The sequence below is a fragment of the Elephas maximus genome, chromosome 4, assembly GCF_024166365.1.
Source record: "Elephas maximus indicus isolate mEleMax1 chromosome 4, mEleMax1 primary haplotype, whole genome shotgun sequence".
In the NCBI taxonomy this organism is placed as follows: Eukaryota; Metazoa; Chordata; class Mammalia; order Proboscidea; family Elephantidae; genus Elephas; species Elephas maximus.
The window spans coordinates 65,741,107-65,757,969 of NC_064822.1; the positions used below are offsets into that span (position 1 = coordinate 65,741,107).

General features: G+C 39.4%; 1 protein-coding gene across 1 annotated transcript; it reads left to right on the top strand.

Annotated features, from left to right (window-relative positions):
• The first annotated feature begins 4,464 nt into the window (after positions 1-4,464).
• On the top strand, positions 4,465-9,642 carry GDF3 (growth differentiation factor 3). Its single transcript, XM_049881494.1, has 2 exons — positions 4,465-4,752; positions 8,745-9,642. Exons 1-2 carry the CDS (start codon positions 4,485-4,487, stop codon positions 9,590-9,592), a joined length of 1,116 nt encoding a protein of 371 aa, XP_049737451.1. The 5' UTR covers positions 4,465-4,484; the 3' UTR covers positions 9,593-9,642.
• Positions 9,643-16,863: the final 7,221 nt, after the last annotated feature.

Sequence of the window (16,863 nt, forward strand, 5' to 3'; positions counted from 1 at the left end):
TTACTATATCGGTACTAATGCCATGGCTTACTTTCATGTTTAGAGATGATGAATAATGTGTCTACAATTCAATCAAGATGAAAAAGTTAAACAACAAAAACAAAATAAAAAATGTCAGCACCCTTTTATTTCAGTAGGAAAACATTTCAGTAGGATAGGGTGAGTGAGGTCATAGGGCCAGGATTGGAGAAGCTTCATTATGTGTTTGAAGCTCTCTTCTTTGGTTCTTCATGTACGTTTAACCATTTAACTATGGGACTTTGTTTTGTGATTGTTATACCTCTGTTACCTAGAACAGAAGGTCCCCAACTGGTACAAAATGGTTTATGTTTGACTACTGACCTAAAGGTTGATGATTTGAAATGACTCAGAGGCAACAAGAAAGAAAGGGCTGGCAATCTGCTTCCATAAAGATTACAGCCAAGATAACTCTATGGAGCAGTTCTATTCTGTAACACATGGTGTCACCATGAGTCGGAATGGACTTGATGGCAACGGGTTTTTTGCTTCTAGATGCTCAATATTTGTTCATTGCCTGGCACGAACATCCAAATCACTTTGTGCTTCAGCGGTCAGAACTCTGTTATTTTGTTTGTTTATTTAAATAACTTTTTTTCTGATGAAAAAATAATGCTTGATTTCAAAAAATTGAAAAATATTGAATTTTATAGTAAATTTATAATGAATTACTAAGAAATAGCAATTTGTATTTTGATATGTATCTTTCCAAATTTTTTTCTGTGCATTCGACATTATTTTTATAAAGTTACGGGTATTTTCTACATATTTTTGCAAATCTGCCCTTTTTTGTTTAACAATGTTCATGGATAAATTTCGATGCCATTAAATATTCTTTTACAACATTATTTATGACTAATAATTTAACCTATGGATGTTCTATAATGTATTTACTATTGTAGATTCAGTTTCTCTGTAATAAATAATACTAAAATGAATATATTTGTAATTCTTTGTCCACTTCTATCACTTAATTCATTCAACAAATACGCCCACCATTTGTCCCTGCCCTTGCATAGTTTAGGAGCCCTGCTAACGCAGTGGTTAAAGTGCTCAACCGCTAATCGAAAGGTCAGTGGTTCGAACCCACTAGCTGCTCTATGGGAGAAAGATGTAGCAGTCCGCTTCTGTAAAGATTTACAGCCTTGGAAACTATGGGGCAGTTCTACTCTGTCCTGTAGGGTCACTGTGAGTTGGAATCGATTCAGCGGCAATCAGTTTGGTTTTTGGTTTGTGTCGTTTATATTCTAGTGTCTTAGAGTAATATTCTAGATGTTAAAATTGCCAGTGAGAGGTCATGAATGCTTTAAGAGTTTTGACATGTATTGCAAACTTGTCCTCGAGTAAAGTTTTCTTAGTGTATGCCCCGGAGCAGTGTATAATAGCGCTTGCTTCCTTGTTCATCCATCTACACAGGGTATTGTGTTTTTTCATTTTTGTCAATTGGAGGAACAAAGACGTTTAATTTTTAATTTGTGTTTCTTTGTTTACTAGTGAAGTTGGATATTTTTATGCTCATAATCACAATAATTCTAGCTAGCCTGATATTTTTCTCATTTTATTGACCAAAGATCAGAAAAATAACTTGTCCAGAGCCCCACAGCCAGTAAGTGATAGAGCTGGGATTTTTATCTAGGTCCATAACTCTAGGACCAGTTTTTCACTATTTTGCTAAATTGCCTCTTTTTTGATTTTCCAATTTGGGCTAAAAGTCCAGAATTCCAATATTTTTGTTTGCAGGGCCCTTAAAGACAGTCAAATTCAATCCATGATTTTATCGATAAGAAAATTGAGATCCAAACAGATTTTCCCTTTATAACAGACCCTTCAAATCCTTCCATTTAAAATGTTCACACCTGGGTATGTATTGTAAAAGACTGAGTGAATTGCGGAAGATAATAGGTCATTGGAAGGGTTGTGATTAATTCAGATTCTCCCCACTCCTAATCTGGTGCGTTTTTTGCTATATCAGTTGAATATGCACTCTGAATTCTTTCTTTCCCTTGATAAACTTGAACTCTCTTTTAATAAACAATAATGAAAATAATAATAGCTGTTGAGTGCTTATTGAGTGCTTACCATTTGGTAGATACTATTCGGAGCACTGCACGTGCATTATCATAGCGAAGAAGGTATTCTCATGTTACAGTCGAGTGACTTGCATGAGATCACACAACTAAATAAGTGCTGGGCCTAGAATTCAAACACAGTCTAATTTCTGACTTTGAGCCTGGAAAGTCAAATACAGAAAATCAAATTGCAACCCAGGCTTATTGTTGAAGACAGTTCTGGATTGTAGATTAATTTAAAAATGTTAACTAGGATGCATGTAAGAGGTGATAAGAGCAATGGGGATGGAGAAAATCTGGCTACCTGGAAGAATGAGATCTATGGAAATAACACCAATTTATCCACTCACTCACTTATTACACAAATACTTACCGAATGTCTACTATCTGCCAGACACTTTTGTTGGCGGTGGAGATAATTACACAAAAAGATAACAGTTCTGATCCCCAAGAAGTGTATTGTTAGGAGGGGAGGTAGGCAAACACAGTGAGATGCACTGTGATAAGTGCTATCATGGACGCCCAATTTAGGCTCTGTGGGAGAAGGAAGAAGAAGCATCTAAACCTATTCAGGCAAGTCAAGAAAGTCTTTGCAGTGGAAATGACCTTTGAACTTGGTCTGTGGAAAAGTTTGAGATGAAATGAGCTCGTGAGAAAACCACAAATAAATAGGTTGTGTCGTTAAAGCATCAACACTGTGGACAGTAAGAAAAAAAGAAAAACCAGTTGCCGTTGAGCCAATTCTTACTCGGGGCGACCTCTGGTGTGCAAGAGTAGAACTATGCTCCACAGGGTTTTTCATCGCTGATTTTTCTGAAGTAGAACACTAGGCCTTTCTTCCAAGGTGCCTCTGGGTGGACTCGAACCTCCAACCTATCAGCAGTGATTCCTTAACCTTTCATATCACCCAGCAACTCCTCTATGATGGTGGGTGGATGAATGTGAGAGTAGGAAGGAATATGGGTGCCAGGTCAAGAAAGTCCTTATATACCAAACTAAATAGTTTAGATTTTATTGTGTAGATAATGGTAAACTATTTTTTTCCTTTGGGGGAAACAAATTTTTAAAATAGGAGGTATTAAATAATGTATAATGATAAAGTCCCTGTTCTCAAAATGTTTGAGAATTATATTGGTGTTAAATATAAACCTGTTCTTCCACGTTGTTGGGTGCTGTCAAGTCAATTCCGACTCATAGTGACCCTAAAGAGCAGAACTGACCCATAATGTTTCTAGGGAACAGCTGGTGGATTTGAACTGCTGACCTTCTGGTTGGCAGCTATAGCTCTTAACCACTACAGCACCACAGCTCTGATTCTTTCATAGCATTTGAAAATCTTTAAGTAGTTTGGCCAAAAAAAAAAAAAAAACCAAAACAAGACAAAAAAACAAAAACAGGTAAATAAATTGCTGCCATATTTAGACTCAGATCAACTCCATGTCTTTTCATATGTAGTTCTCTCAGCCTTGAATGCCTGTTTGTCTCACTGAAAAAATGTCTACTTAAGCTTTGAAGCTGTCTCCCCTGTGAACACTCTGTGGCAGGCATTGTGCTGAGTACTTCAAACGTATCAATCATCTTGTCAGATTCCTACAGCAAATTAGAAAGTCAGTTTTTATTTTCAGTTGAGAAAACTAGAATTTAGGAAGGTTCAGTGACTTGCCCAACATTGTAACGAAACCAGAATTAACTGAGTCAGCCTGACTCTTAATCAGGAAGTGCAAAGGGTTATGGGCAAAATTCAGTTCTTCTTAAAGCAGAAACCCTGGCAGTGTAGTGGTTAAAAGCTATGGCTGCAAACCAAAAGGTCAGTGGTTCAGATCTACCAGGTGCTCCTTGGAAACTACTATGGGGTAGTTCTACTTTCTGATAGGGCCACTATGAGTTTGACTCAATGGTTATGGGTTCCCCGCCCCCCCTCCCCCCCCGCTTTTTTTGGCTTAGTTTTTCACACCAATGTGAAATATACCTCTATCAGAAATTTACCTATATTTATCTAATTGGACTATCAATCGTAAGACTCTGAATCATTCATTACTGCATTTCTAGCATCCGTCTCAATGCCTTGCACATAATAGCTGCTCAATAAATATTAAATAATAAGTGCATGTCTCCCTTCCATTCTCTCTACCACTGACAAGCCTCAGATCGTTGTAGAGTTTATGTTAATGCATTGATAATCTTTGTTTTGTGAATTTTTTCTGGAAGAGTAGAATAAGGGGAGTGAAAAAAGTTCTATGTCTTGTCGCATCCAATTGCCTTGGAGAAGCTGGGAAGAGAGCAATTCACACTTGATTATCTTAAATCAGATAAAGTAGCAGCACTTGAATTGCTGGGCAGTCTGGCGCTAGAGCTCTTCTGATCCTGAACAGTCAGTTCTGTTTCACCTCAGAGGCCATGCGTCCTTCCCTTTCTGTCTTGGCTCTTGGCCTTCTGCTAACCCTGGCCTTGTGCCAGCCATTCCAATTTCAAGAACACGTCCTTCTCCAATTTCTGGGCCTAGACAAGGTGCCTTCACCCCGGAAGCTCCTATCCGTGCCTTATATCTTAAGGAAAATCTTCCAGGATCAAGAAGCAGCAGCAACCGCTGGGGTCTCCCAAGACTTATGCTACGTAAAGGAGCTGGGTGTTCGTGGGAATGTACTCCGACTCCTCCCAGACCAAGGTAAGAATGTAGAAGTGCCTTCCCTCTCCCCTGAGAAAATCTGGAAGCAGGCAATGTGAAGAAAGGAAAGGAGAAGGGAAATAGCAAGTACTGAGTGGCTTGTAGAAGGCCAGTGTATTGGATATTTTGCATATTTATCTCATTTAACCACAATCACAATCCTGAGAGGAAGGCAGGTATTCTTATCAACCTTTTTTAACAAATAAGGACATAGGGCTCAGACAGTAGGTAATCTATAACCTAGTGTGTGAACAGAGTCAGAAATCAGTGGGTTTTTTTGAATCAACTGCTTTGTGCTGAGGTTTAGGGGAAAGAAGGGTGGTGGAATACTTTAAGCCAACCACATACATATGCTAAAAAAAAAAAAAAACCAAACCCGTCCAGTCAATTCCAACTCATTGCAACCCTAAAAGGAGCACCTGGTGGATTCAAACTGCCGACCTTTTGGATAGCAGCAGTTACACTTAACTACTGTGCCACCAGGGTCCCCATACATATTCTGATGCCTGTGATACGGTGAGCAGGGAGCCAAAACCAGAAACCCACTGCCGTTGAGTCGATTGCGACTCACAGGAGCAGGAGAGGAAAATCTTGAGCTCAATTTGCCCATGAGTACTTCTTCCCTTCTCCACATCTCTTCTACTTTTGTTGGGTAGAAAAGGCTATTCTTGATTTGTGAATAACTAGCAATAATGTATGTCATAACCGTGACCTTAATATGAAGATCTAAATGAATGCTATACAATAGTTCCCCAAACTAAGCACTCACCAAATTGGTTCTCCAGCCTAGTTCCTACTACCCCTTCTCTTCCAACCAATTCTTATTCATAATCTGAGATTGGAGTAGATAATCTGCATTTCTATACAGCCTTCCTACTGGTTCAGATGCAGAATTGAGATTCCAGGAACTGGAGAGAAGATTTGAATACTGATTCAAGAATCATTTGTTGGATACTTACTAGGTGCTTAGAACTGTATGGCCTTGAGAATGCAGAGATTAAATATAAAGTTGCCCCTTAAAGAGTTTATAGAAGATAGACAAACAGATGGCTTCCATACATTGTGCTAAGTTTTATAACAGAGGCTCAGGGCCTTGTGAGGGGGATTTGGTGGGGCGGATGGGGGGACTGATCAGATAAAGTTTCTGGGGGGAGGTTAAGAAATAAGGGGAAGTGTGAAGGGCTAGTGGAAGAGCCATGGAGAGAGAACTCAGTGGAGCATACAGTTTGAAGAATGCTCCCCCGACCATGGAAATAACTTTGATTTTTGTATAATCATACTCCTATCAAATGATACAGGAATAGGGTAATCTCACCATTCTCCCTTTCAAACCTTTCCCTAGAAAAAAACCACCATTAATAATTGGCGTATATCCTTCCAGACTTTGCTTCTTTACATGTATATAATATAAACTTGCAATATTTTTACAAAAGTGGGATCACCCAGCAGATCATGGTCATCTCTCAGATATGAGAGCAAATAGTCTATTTACCCTTGTTTTAGTGGTTGCAATGATATCCCATTGTACAAATGTACCGTAATTTGTGCAACTGATAGTCTGTTGATGGGCGCAGACCTACTATATATCAGTGCAGCTTTACATCCATTTTTGTGTGTGCATTTTTTTCTATTATTTCCTTAGTATAAATTCTTAAGAGGGTTAGCTTTAGGGTTCTATGTTAGTTTTGCCCATTTTTGAGCTTTATATAAATGGAACCATGGAGCGCATCCTTTTTCGTATCTGGCTTCTTTCACTCAATATTCTATTTGTGAGGTTAATCCATGTTGTATGTATTTGTAGCTCATTCATCTTTACTGCATTATTATACTCCGATTTATTTGTGGATGTTACCCTTGATTACCATTTGGAAGAAAGCAGTCTTCTAGGTTTTAATTTTTTGCTAGTCTGGGAGCAAAAATAATCTCATTGTGGCAAAAAATGATACTGCTTTAATTTGGACTTTTTAAAGTCAGGTGGCATGCATTTTCAAATGGGTAATGAGCCGTTTCTATTTTTCAAATAATTGTTTATATGTTCTAGCCATTTTTCTTCTGAGGAATCATCTTTTTCTTAATGATCCGTCTCAATCATTTGGAAGAACTCTTTACAATGCGTCTTGTATAACAAGAATCCTTGGTTGTTCTTTGTGTTTTAATTTTGTAAATGCTGTCTTCCACATACAGATTTTTTTTCATTTTCATGCGGTCAAATCTGGCTTTTGGATTTTCTTTCATGCCTGAAGAATGTGGTTTAGTGATAAAGAGGGAGACCAATATATTTTAATTTGAAGCCGCCTTCAGGGAAGAATGTTTCAGAGCAGTTGAAGAAGGCTAAGGATGGTGAAAACATCCCTGCATTTGACAGCTAGCCAGCCTTTGAGAAAGCAGCTTCAGTGGAGTAAATAAGTTAACGGTAAAAGAGTTAGAAAATAACAGAGGTGTATGTACTAAGAGGAAACCCTGGTGGCATAGTAGTTAAGAGCTATGGCTGCTAACCAAAAGGTTGGCAGTTCAAATCCACCAGGTGCTCCTTGGAAACCCTAAGGGGCAGTTCTACTCTGCCCTGTGGGGTCACTGTTAATCAGAATCAACTCCATGGCAGGAGGTTTGGTTTGTTTTTGTTAGTGCTAAAAAGTGGAGACAGAATATATAGTGTTCCTTTTTAAAAAATTGGCAATGAAAAGAACAGGATGGATGATATAGTAAGTAGGCTTGAAAGAAGAAACTGGGTAATTTTAAAGGCTTTTTTATTTTTATCGTTTTTCGAAGGAGACTTGAGAATGAAGAGGCATTGCACTGGGTTGGCTAGAATGCCTGGGTTTATGTTTTGATTTCTCCACTAGCCGAACAACCTGGGAAATCCCTACTTAGGGTGGCCCTCACCTACCAAACAGAACAGTGCTATTAGGCCAAAGAAGTTCTTTGTAGAGAGGGAGAAATTGAAGAGGAAAAAAAGGAGTAAAAGTATAGTCTATGAGCCTATTTCTAGAGCAGTAAGTGAGGTTTCAAAACGCAGGCAGGGAAATTAGCTTTGAAAATAGGGAGAGCACATCTACAATTTCAAAAGATACAGAAAAGCAGGTCTATGTGGAGAAATTAAAAGATCCCATTGTATACTTCAGTCTTCAGTGAGGTGAGAGACCAGGTATTCAGAGCTGCAGGAATTGAGGTTATTGACATTGATAACTGTGGGCTTCAGACAAGAATTCCCTAAGGATCAAAAATAAGGGGTTTCTAAGTGTCCGATTTAGGCTGTATCACAGGAGTTTTTATTAAAGTCAATCTGAGTAGACTACGGCCAGCAGCACCTGACAGGGATTCTTAAACATTTTTGTGCCATGAATCCCTTTGGCAGCCTGAAGCCAATGGACCCCTTCTCCAGACTTGTGGTTTGCATGTATGAAATAAAATATTTAGGATTTCAAAGGAAACCAATTACGTGTTGAAATACATTTGCATAAATATTGTAAAAACAAATGTGTGTATAGTAATGTATATGATTCTTAATGCAATAAGTAATAAGATCTAGGGAAAGGACTGTAATTACCATAATTAGCTGGAAAAAATGTAGCATGAGCATAAATGTTTATTAAAGATATTTGTAACAACAATATGCTGTGAACATAGATATCTGTGATTTTTATTGGGAACAATGTCATAGACCCTGATAATATTATTGTGATTTCTTTCCTATATTCATAATTGATGGGACTGCTAAATTTCATTGAGAATAAAAATTAACTTCTTTTTTCCATCCATCATGGACCCTCCAAATTCTATCCAGGATACCTTGGGGACCCATAGAAGATAAGAATCTCTGGCTTAGAAGGGGGAGTGAGAGAAACAAATTCTCCCAAATGGTAGGCTTTAGAGTATAACTGATAATTTCTTGTCCTTATTTTGTGTATGTGGATATTTATATTTATATCATGTAGGTTGATATGAAGTAAAATATATTATGGTGATTCTCCTATCTCTCTGCTCCCATCTAGGCTTCTTTCTTTATTCCAAGAAACCTTCCCAAGCCTCCTCTTGCCTACAGAAGCACCTTTACTTTAACCTATCTACCATCAAAGAAAAGGAACAGTTAACAATGGTTCAGCTGAGCCTGGACTTGGGACCCAACACTTACTACAACCTGGGACCAGAACTGGAATTGGCTCTGTCTCTGGTTGAGGAACCTAATATGGGGGTTGGGGGTCGGGGTAGGGATGGATCCCTCCCTAAGCTGGGTAAAATGTTTGCATTGCAGTCAGTGCCATGGCCTCAAGGTATCCTTCACTTCAATCTGCTGCATGTGGCTAAGGATTGGAATAACAACTCCAAGAAGAATTTCGGTTTGTTCCTGGAAATCCTGGTCAAAGGTCATAGAGATACAGAGGTCAGTTTCCAGCTTGAGGACACCTGTGCCCGATTGAGACACCTCCTTCATGCTTCCCTGCTGGTGGTGACCCTCAACCCTGAGCAGTGCCACCCTTCACCCCGAAAAAGGAGGTCAGCTATCCCTGTCCCTAAGGCTTCTTGCAAGAACCTCTGCCATCGTCACCAACTGTTCATCAACTTCCGGGACTTGGGTTGGCACAAGTGGATCATTGCCCCCAGGGGGTTCATGGCAAACTACTGCCATGGAGAATGTCCTTTCTCACTAACCACCTCTCTCAACAGCTCCAATTATGCTTTCATGCAAGCACTGATGAGTGTAGGTCGTCCAGACGTCCCCCAGGCTGTCTGTATCCCCACCAAGCTGTCCCCCATTTCCATGCTCTATCATGATAATGATGATAATGTCATTCTCCGACATTATGAGGACATGGTGGTTGATGAATGTGGGTGTGGGTAGGCTGCTAGAAATGGGATAAAAGGAGTGTTTTTAGAGTAGATCTGCTAATAAAACTACCTATCTGGTTTATGACCTCTTGGATCTGAAATGTCAATTTACTTACATTTACAATTTGTCTTGGAAAATCCAGGATGGAGAATAGAGAATGTTAGTATTAATGGTGCCCATAATTAAACACACACACATATGTCCTGGAGTGATCTTGGTTAGCTTTCTGCTCTAATATACTCATTATGCACATAACAATATAAACCGAAAGTAAAAAAAAACAAACCCCTTGCCATCGAGTCGATTCCGACTCACAGTAACCCTATAGGATAGAGTAGGATTGCCCCATAGGGTTTCCAAGAAGCTTCTGGTGAATTCAAACTGCAGACCTTTTGGTTAGCAGCCATAGCTCTTAACCACTATGCCAACAGGGTTTCCGCATAACAACATAAAAAAAGTTGTCGTCGAGTCAATTACAACTCATATCCACCCTATAGGACAAGGTAGAACTGCCCTATAGAGTTTCCAAGGAGCACCTGGTGGATTCGAATTGCCAACATTTTGGTTAACAGCTATAGCACTTAACCATTAAGCCACAAGACTTTCCTATAATAACATAAAAAAATACTAGATCCTAAATGGAAGGAAATGGGCGTTTGATGAGGCCAGGCATTATTCTGTTACTTTTAAAACCATCTCACTGTTTGAGGTAGGCTACAGTTGAACAAGCTGAGGTTTAGAGAAACCAAATAACTGATTTTTCCAAGGTCACTAGCTGTCTCTGGAAGAGCTCCTCTGTTGACAGTATTACTTAAAAGAAAAATTATTTCGAGAAAATATGAAATGCATGAAAAAATATACCAAGATATTACCTGATCTTATACTTTCCTGCATTTGTTTCTGGTTTCTGGTCTTTTACTGATACAATTTCTGTAGCTCAAGCACACTATACGTATAATTTTGATTTTCTTTTTTCACTTAAGTTATAGGAATTTTTTTCAAGTCACCAAAATTTACGTAGTTAATAATGGCTGCTCTGTATACCATTGTTTAGGTATACCATAATGTACTTAAGTTGTGTTGCATAATTAACTTATTTAAAGCCCTTAAACTAAGGAGTTTACTTAATTTCTAAAATTGCGAGTGTATGCCCAAAGCCCAACTGACCACAACTGCTGGGGCTGCATTAGTAAATTCACTTCAGTTGAATTTTTACTGCCAGGTTTCCTTAGTCTAATAAATAGGTTTTGAATACTGGGTTTCTGCATATTGTGTCATTTAAAAAAAAATTACTAAAAGGATAGTAACTTTCTTCCAGTAATTCTTTGGTTGGCAGGTTGGTTCAGCTTCTGAGCTGATCAGATTATTTCCTGAGGCCGTTGTCATGCCCAAGGCTGGAGAGGAACATGCTTTACTAACTTCATGGTTTAAGCAGACCCACACTACCCTATTTCTCTATTAGAATCTTCAGTGTCAGAACTAGTCTACAAGTAGGCAGAATATGTGCTCTATAAGTCAAATGATAGGCTATGATTTAGACAGGATGGGTAGAGTAGGATTCCGGATTCCATAATACAAATACATTTTGCACACTTGGATAGTACGACTATCTTAGAGCATTTTCAGACTCATGATCTTGTTTAATGGCAGGTCCATTTACTCACACACAAGTCAGTTTAGTAGGAAATTTCACTATCAATTTAATTCTGTGTGACATTTACTGAATGCCTTGAAATGTAGAAAGACAGAGAAGGCACAGATTCTGCCCTAGAGTAGTTTATCTTAAAATTGTGCTTCCCCAAATCAGATAAGGCCTAATTTTTGCTTCTTTAAAAATAAGAAGTGGACTACAAGTAACAGGACACGAAGGGTAAGTCAAAGATTATTTTCTCATTCCTTTATTCTCAATGGAGGCCTGGTTGCACAGTGGTTAAGAGCTCGGCTGCTAGCAAAAGGTTGGCAGTTCAAATCTACCAGCTGTTCCTTAAAAACCCTATGGAGCAATTCTACTGTGTTCTATAGGGTCACTATGAGTCAGAATCAGTTCGACAACAATGGGTTTGGTTTTGGTTGGGTATCATCTTAGGTTAGGTTCTCTAGAGAAGCAAAACCAGAGATTTATATCAAGGAAATAGCTCAGAAGGCTAGAAAGATCAAAATCGGTGGCTTAGGCTGGAGGCTTCTCCTGATTCATGTAGCTGCCGGGGCTGGTGAACTCAAGTCAGCTGGTCAGACAACAGGCCTCTGACTCATAGGCTGCGGAAGCCAAAAAATCTCAAAATAGGCAGGTAAACTGGCAGGCCCCCTGGCTCACAGACTGTGGAGGTTGACGAATCCCAAAATAGGCAGGTAAGCTGCTAGCTCAAGTTCCAAGAACAGGAGGTCAGATTAACAGGAGCCAGCCACAGGGTCCAGAGTGAGAAAAAGCCAACTCGTTTTGTCAGAAAGTCCACCTATATTGGATGCAGTCCACACCCCCAAGGAAACTCCCTTTCAACTGATTGGCTACTCAGCAGATTCCATCAGGGAGGTGATCACATTATATCAGATCTAATCATGGAGATTACATTACATCACATGACCGTCAAACTACATCATAACTGCCAAATCACTGAGAATCATGGCCCAGCCAAGTTGACATACAACCTTAATGATCACAGTTATTCTCTGTTCTAAACAGTGTAAGTACTGTGCTTGTAAGTGGAATACTTGGAGCCCATGTTCCTTAAAGGAGCCCTGGTGATGCAAATGGTTAAGCCCTTGACTGCTACGGGAAAGGTTGGCAGTTTGAGTCCACCCAGTGGCTCCATGGAAGAAAGACCTGGCAATCTACTTCCATAAAAACTACAGCCAAGAAAACCCTATGGGGCAGTTCTACTCTTTCACATGGGGTCACTATGAGTAGGAATTGACTCAGCGGCACCTAACAACAAAAACATACTCATTAAAATCCTGACGTGTTGACTTTTGAGAAGAGTTTTGATTGAAAACAGGCCTCTGCCTGAATGGGAGAGAGGCAAGTTCTATTGCTTATCGCCTTTTTTTAGGGTAGACATGATTGACATCAGTTACAGAATCAAATACCTTCCACTATTGCAAGTGAATTTAATGGGCAGGTAGATTCTTATCTCTGTCTCTCTTTTTGTTTGTTTGTGTAACAACATTAAACATCAAGCTGAGATAATTGTTTGGACATAAAATTTTCACAGAAATTTTGCAATCTTCTTCAATGTTGCATTAAAGTGAAGTTTATCTTTCTGAAAAAGGTGCACACAGATCTTAGGAATAATTAATTAAGAACTTTTATTTTAACTACAAATGATTATTTTCATAGTTCCCAAAAAATTAATTATCATGCAGTGAATGCTATGTGGGCTTTGAGTTTCTAAAGAGGCAATTGTCCTAGGTCTTCTGAAAAAATAATAAATAAATAGCTGTTGTAAAAGGGAGAATATGATAACTATTACATCTATAAACAATACAAATGGAAAATGAAAGTAAACAATGAATCCATTTAAGAAAGGGGCTGCTTTTGGTATGGATATTTAAAAATGGTAGGATTTTGATAGATGAAGGTAGGGGCTTGCCATTAGGGAATTGTAGCTTACAGAAAAGCCAGAGCAAAGGCAGGAAATAGGTGGAAGAAATTGAAGAGTTGAGGAGTTTTAGAAATTTACTTTGAGGGGTGGCTCTGCTAATTGTGTTGCCTTTTTTTTAAAAATATTTTATTGTTTTAGGTGAAAGTTTACATAGCAAATTAGATTCCCATTTAACAATTTTTATACCAATTGTTCTGTAACATTGGTTACGATTTTCACAATGCATCAGGATTCTCGTTATTTCCATTCTGTTTGTTCTCTTTCCATTGATTTAGCTTCCCTTCCCCTCCTTACATTCTTGTCTTTGCTTTTGGGTAAATGTTGACCCTTTAGTCCCATACAGTTGATTGTTTAAGCAAGCTCTTTACTCATGGGTGATGCTATTTATTTTATAGGCCAATTTACTATTTGGCTGAAAGGTGATCTTTGGGAGTGGCTTCAGTTCCAAGTTTAAAGGGTATCTTAGGGCAATAATCTTGGAGGCCCCTCTAGTCTCTACAGATCCAGTAAGACTGGCCTTTTTTAGGAATTTGAATTTTGTTCTAATTTTTCTCCCATTCTATCCTGGACCTAATTGTGTTGCTTTTCTTCCCCCTCTTGATTGAAATAGGGAGAACAAATCTATTAAAACACAAATGGTTCCTTACATTTGGGGGTGAAGGACTCTACCATTGTTAGGTGCTGTCAAGTCAGTCAGTTGCTTTCAAATAAATTCTGACTCAAGGCGACCACATGTGTGAAGAGTAGAACTGCTCCATAAGGTTTTCAAGCTGTGACCTTTCAGGGAAGCACATCACCAGGCCTGTCTTCAGAGGTACCTCTGCGTGGGTTCGAACCATCAAACTTTCAGCTAGTAGTGCAGCACTTAATTGTTTGTGCCACCCAGGGACTCCTTTACCATGTAAGGTAACATATTTACACGTCTCAGAGTTCAGGACTGGGACATCTTTGGGGAAACATTATCCTGCCTACCATACTTGCCTAACTTGGAAACACTTGGCCACTGGAAGGACTTTTATTTAGGACGCGGGACTTCCGCTCCTTCTTCAAAACGCTCACCTGCCACTGTGTTGTTAGGTGCCTTCGAGTTGGTTCAGACTCATAGCGACCCTATGTAGAACAGAATGAAACACTGCCTCGTCCTACAACATCCTCACTCACAATCGTTGTTATACTTGAGCCAGTTGTTGAAGCCATTGTGTCAATCCATCTCATTGAGGGTCTTCCTCTTTTTCGCTGACCCTCTACCAAGCATGATGTCCTTCTCCAGGGACTAGTCCTTCCTGATAATATGTCCAAAGTATGTGAGGTGAAGTTTCACCATCCTTGCTTCTAAGGAGCATTCTGGCTGTACTTCTTCCAAGACAGAATTGCTCATTCTTTTGGAAGTCCATGGTATATTCAATATTCCTCACCAACACCTTAATTCAAAGGCATCAATTCTTCTTTGGCCTCCCTTATTCATTGTTCAGCTTTTGCATGTATAAGAGGCAATTAAAAACACCATGGTTTGGGTCAGGCACACCTTAGTCCTCAAGGTGACATCTTTGCTCTTTAACATTTCAGAGACGTCTTTCTCAGCAAATTTGCCCCAGTGCAATGCATCATTTGATTTCTTGACTGCTGCTTCCATGGGTGTTGGTTGTGGATCCAAGTAAAATGAAATCATTGACAACTCCAATCTTTTCTCCATTTATCATGATGTTGCCCATTGGTCTAATTGTGAGGATTTTTGTTATCTTTATGTTGAGGTGTAATCCATACTGAAGGCCGTGGTCTTTGATCTTCATCAGTAAGTGTTTCAAATCCTCTTCACTTTCAGCAAGCAAGGTTGTGTCATCTGCATAAAGCAGGTTGTTAAGAGTCTTCCTCCAATCTTGATGCCACGTTCTTCTTTATATAGTCCAGCTTCTTGGATTATTCGATCAGCATACAGATTGAGTAAGTACGATGAAAGTATACAACTTGACAAACACCTTTTCTGACTTTAAACTATGCGCTATCCCCTTGTTCTGTTTGAACAACTGGCTCTTGTTCTATGTACAGGTTCCTCATGAGTACAATTTATAATTAACTCTTCTGAAATTCCCCGTTCTTCACAGTGTTAACCATAATTTGTTATGATTCACACAGTCAAATGCCTTTGCATTTGAGTGTGTATATTAAAAAAAAACAAACCAAACCCGCTGTCGTTGAGTCAATTCCGACTCGTAGCAAGACTACAGGACAGAGTAGAACTGCCCCATAGGGTTTCCAAGGAGCAGCTGGTGGATTCCAACTGCCAGTCTTTTGATTAGCAGCCTAGCTCTTGAACACCTCATCTCCAACAACTTTTTTCAACTCAGATACACCCTTTCTAGCCCTTATAGCCCACAAACCAATACGTAATCTCAATAATCTAAAATGAAAAATAAGGATAGACAGTTGAGGAAATACTCATCTTCCTCTGACTATCTCTAATACAAAGTACAGTTTCCTCATGTGCACAGTTGTGTTCTGGGACTCTCGTTCTTCACGATATTATTCATAATTTGTTATGATCCACATAGTCGAATGTCTTTGCATAGGCGATAAAACACAAGTAAACACCTTTCTGATATTATCTGCTTTCAGCTGGGATCCATCCGACATCAGCACTGATATCACTCATTCCACGTCCTCTTCTGAATCCAGTTTGAATTTCTGGCAGTTCACCTGCCACTGTACAAACAACTATTCCATTTTGTGGAGGCTCCAACTTGACAGTCATAACTAAGGAAACTCTTGTGTTTAGCACTCAGGTTTAGGATTTATGGAGACCTGAATTTCAAAGTTCAGGGTCTCTAGTTTGAGAATTTAGAGGGAGTTCCAGGCCTTGAGAGCGTGAGTTTTATTCTGAGAGGTCGTGTTGAAACTCAGAGGAATCTGTAGCTTGAACTTGACCCAGGGTGCAGTGATCAGAGAGTAATGGCTGTAGCATTCACTCTCTTATGGGGATTAAAACAGCAGAAGTGGACTTGGCCATACACTTAACCTTCTTTCGGAAAGGAAGAGACTGAAGACCTGCACACAACTACCTGACTCAGAGGCCAAGGTCCTTTGATTTTATATCTAACAGTGCCCCTCCCCTTTCCAATGGGGATTTGGGGCAAAGAGCAAAGTAACAGGAAGTTAGAAATAAGTGAGTAAGAGCTGGAAGGGTAAGGCCACAGCGTCCTGACTAGGTAACACTGAAGATCTTCAGGTCACAGAAATAGGCCAATTCTCTCTTACTTTTGTTCTTCTGTCCAATTAGGAAAGATGGATCAGTCTTGCCTTAACCTTAATTTAAAAGAAAGGGGAAGGCTAATAAATTCAGATGTCCTCAGAGAACAATTTTGGAATTTGAGACACCCATCAGTAATCTGGCATGGTGACGTAATGGTTAAGAACTTGGCTGCTAACCAAAAGGTCAGCAGTTTAAATCCACCAGCCACTCCTTAGAAACCCTATAGGGCAGCTGACGACACCTAAGAATCACATTAGTAATCTACACTTCAGGATTAATGTTATTTGAATGGTAGGCTTTCTTATCAAGCCAGTGGTGCAACCTCCAGGCTGCTAATTTTCCTTTCATGTGCTACTTGTTTGTATGGTTTAGATACCCAGTAACTGCCTGAAACTCAGAGATGAGGCATCTTCTGACCAGGTAGGTGGCCACGGGCA

Bases quoted from the DNA above. Each gene is read 5' to 3' on its own strand.
- GDF3 (XM_049881494.1), top strand. From the start codon at position 4,485: ATGCGTCCTTCCCTTTCTGTCTTGGCTCTTGGCCTTCTGCTAACCCTG. The intron at 4,753-8,744 runs GTAAGAATGTAG...GCTCCCATCTAG, and splicing joins CCGACTCCTCCCAGACCAAG to GCTTCTTTCTTTATTCCAAG.